Source organism: Eimeria maxima, genomic scaffold (genome assembly GCF_000499605.1).
Source record: "Eimeria maxima Weybridge genomic scaffold, Emw_scaff646, whole genome shotgun sequence".
Lineage (NCBI taxonomy): Eukaryota > Apicomplexa > Conoidasida > Eucoccidiorida > Eimeriidae > Eimeria > Eimeria maxima.
Window position 1 is genome coordinate 11,382 of NW_013566662.1, and position 3,095 is coordinate 14,476.

The 3,095-nt window shown below is 47.4% G+C and overlaps 1 protein-coding gene across 1 annotated transcript; it reads left to right on the forward strand.

The window, feature by feature from the left end:
- Positions 1–1,054: 1,054 nt before the first annotated feature.
- EMWEY_00039840 (hypothetical protein) lies at positions 1,055–1,905 on the forward strand (the record flags this gene model as incomplete). The annotated part of the gene is made up of 3 exons (XM_013482510.1): positions 1,055–1,169; positions 1,500–1,565; positions 1,829–1,905. The coding sequence occupies 3 exons, from the start codon at positions 1,055–1,057 to the stop codon at positions 1,903–1,905; spliced, it is 258 nt and encodes an 85-aa protein (XP_013337964.1).
- Between the last annotated feature and the right edge of the window lie 1,190 nt (positions 1,906–3,095).

Genomic DNA, 3,095 nt, shown 5'->3' on the forward strand with positions numbered 1-3,095 from the left:
TGCATCATGCTCCGTCGTTGGCAAACCGGATTCGCGAGACTGGTAATGGCAGTGCAAACGGTGGCAAAGAATCGAACACGCAATATGCGTGCAACACAGGGGACCTTTGTGGAGGGCAGTTGCTACACAGTTATGTGTATCATTTGTTGTGTATCATCTAGGATAAGTGGATTATGTATGACGGTAGCTGTTTGCCGGACAAGGGGATTAGTGAGGGGCGGGGCACGGGAAAAAGCCCGACGATGAATAATTGTGTCTACAATTTGGCCATTTGCCTACGGGAAATTGGCCTTTTGCATGCGAGAAAAGGGAGCTTGTAGTCCAAGGGGTGTCATTTGGTTTGTCGAGGTTAGCCGATTTGTTTTGTTTTGGGGGACGCTGGAATGTGTCAGGCTGCAACAGATATTCTCTGGATATAATCTCCACAGTTGAGGCTCTTGTTAACACCCTCATATAATAGCTATGCTGGAACGTAGTGCTGTGCTTAATTTTTGGTGGTGTGTTATATATCTTGCAAACCTTGCAGCGTTTGGGTTATTCTTGGTCTTTCAACAGTATGCGGTATGACAGGGACGTTTGATGGAAGCTGTATTTTTGTGCAGTTGGCATTAAGCCCATGTTGAGTTAGCTTGCCTGGCTGATATCAGTTTTGTCTGTTTGCTGACCGGTGTACATGCACCATTTGATGGAGAGGTTGGGGACGTGCCTGTGTGAGCCTGTTGCGGTAATGTAATCTCTGCGTGTGTGCATCGACAGTGTGACAAAGCCTTTTCTGTCCGTTTGATCCCCTATTACGTTGCGCAGAACGTATGGGCATCGACGCAACTTCATTTTCGCTAACCGGTCATGGGCGCGCGTAGGATGTAGACCTTGTATTGCAAACACGGATATTGTTCGTGTGACGCGTTGCGTGGAGATGCGATGTTGGAGCTCAGTTATGTTGACCATGCTCCTCCTTGATATCATATATTTCTTCTTTAACCGACGCTTGCAATACGGATTAGGCGGACTGGAAATGACATTGCAAACAGTGCGACGGAACCGGACACGCAGTATGCGTGAAGCACATGCAGTGAATGGAGAGAGCATTTCCTACGCAATTATTTGTGTTATACGCTCGGCATTATTGACGGATGAGTGGGCTTCGCATGACGGTAGCTATTTGTCGGGTAAGCGGACTGGAGAAGGGCGGGGAATGGTGATGGGCTCGACGATCAAGATTTGTGTCCATCAGCTCGGCTCCTTCGTACGAGAAAGAGAAGCCTATAATGCAGTGGGTTGCTTTTGGTTTGTCCAGAGTAGTCCAGTTTAGGGGGGCCTGGAGTGCATATGGTTACCGCATATTTTCAGTGGTATACAGTATACTTCCCATAATCCAGGGTGACCGTAGCAGCTCTGCATTATCCCTACGTTCAAAGGTGGTGCAAGCACATTATCTGGTGGCAGTTATGTATGTTGCATGCCTTGCAGTATTGGTGCTGTTGTTGGTGTTGTGGCAGTGTACACCTTGACAGGGCAGTTTTATGGAATGCGATATGTCTACGTGCAGTTGGCATTAAGCGCAGGTTAGTTTTGCTTGCCTGGGTGGTATCAGGTTTGTCTGTTTGCCGAATGGTGTACATGCACAGTTTGACGGAGAGGTTGGGGAAGTGAATATGTGAGAATTTGGCGGTTATGCAATGTGTGGATTTAGGGCCGCAGTGTGACGAAGGCTTTTCTGTCAATTCGGTCTCCTATTACGTTGCTCAGGAAGTATGGACATTTACACAATCTAATTTTCGTTGCCCCTGTCGATGCGTATTCTTAGAGTCTACGACTTTTATTGCAGACTTTGGTGCATCTGTACGTGGGAGCAGTTGTGTGGAGTTGCGGCGCATGGCGACGTTGGACCACGCTTTGCGTTAACCGTGCTGCTCCTTGATATCAAATGTTTCATCATGTTCCGCCGTTTGCAATATGATTTGGGGCACTGGAATTGACACTGCAAACAGTGCTAGACAATAAGAGACACAATATGCGTGCACCTCACGGGGTGACAAAGGAGAGCATCTCCTACGCCATTACTTGTGTCATAGGTATGACATTAAAGGCAGGTGGGTGGCATTTTTGTGGCGGATGTTTGTCGGATAAGGGTACTAATTAGGGGCGGGCCACAGCGAAAAGCTCACCGAGGAACAATTGCATATAGTGACGCGGTGCCTGAACGACAAAGAACTGCTTCTAGTCTAGTGGGTTGTTTTTGGTTTGGCGAGATTACTTGAGTTGCTTTCGATATGGGGGACGCTGGATGGTGTAGGCTGCCACAGATATTGCCTGGATATAGTCCCCGCAATTCAGGGTCTTTGCAACATTTTCACCAAAGAATGGATCTTCGAACACCTTCGAAAATAGGAAATATTTCAAAGGGGAGACGCTGCAATATATAATGCTGGCATCCCCTTCGAAAATGAGCATTATGTAGTGCTTATCTAGTTTGCAGCCCTCGCCGTGTTTGGGTTCTCCTTGATTTTTCAACAATATGCGAGATGACAGGGACGTTTGACGGAAGGAGATGCATGTTCCTGCAGGGGGCATTAAGCGCAGGTTAGTTTTGCTTGCCTGGGTGGTATTAGGTTTGTCTGTTTGCCGAATGGTGTACATGCACAGTTTGACGGAGAGGTTGGGGAAGTGAATATGTGAGAATTTGGCGGTTATGCAATGTGTGGATTTAGGGCCGCAGTGTGACGAAGGCTTTTCTGTCAATTCGGTCTCCTATTACGTTGCTCAGGAAGTATGGACATTTACACAATCTAATTTTCGTTGCCCCTGTCGATGCGTATTCTTAGAGTCTACGACTTTTATTGCAGACTTTGGTGCATCTGTACGTGGGAGCAGTTGTGTGGAGTTGCGGTGCATGGCAACGTTGGACCACGCTTTGCGTTAACCGTGCTGCTCCTTGATATCAAATGTTTCATCATGTTCCGCAGTTTGCAATATGATTTGGGGTACTGAAAATGACGGTGCAGACGTACCACAGGCACGGAGGCACAATACGCGTACAGGGCACGGAGTGTTTGCGGAGACCAGTACGTACGTAATTATTTGTGTCATAGGTA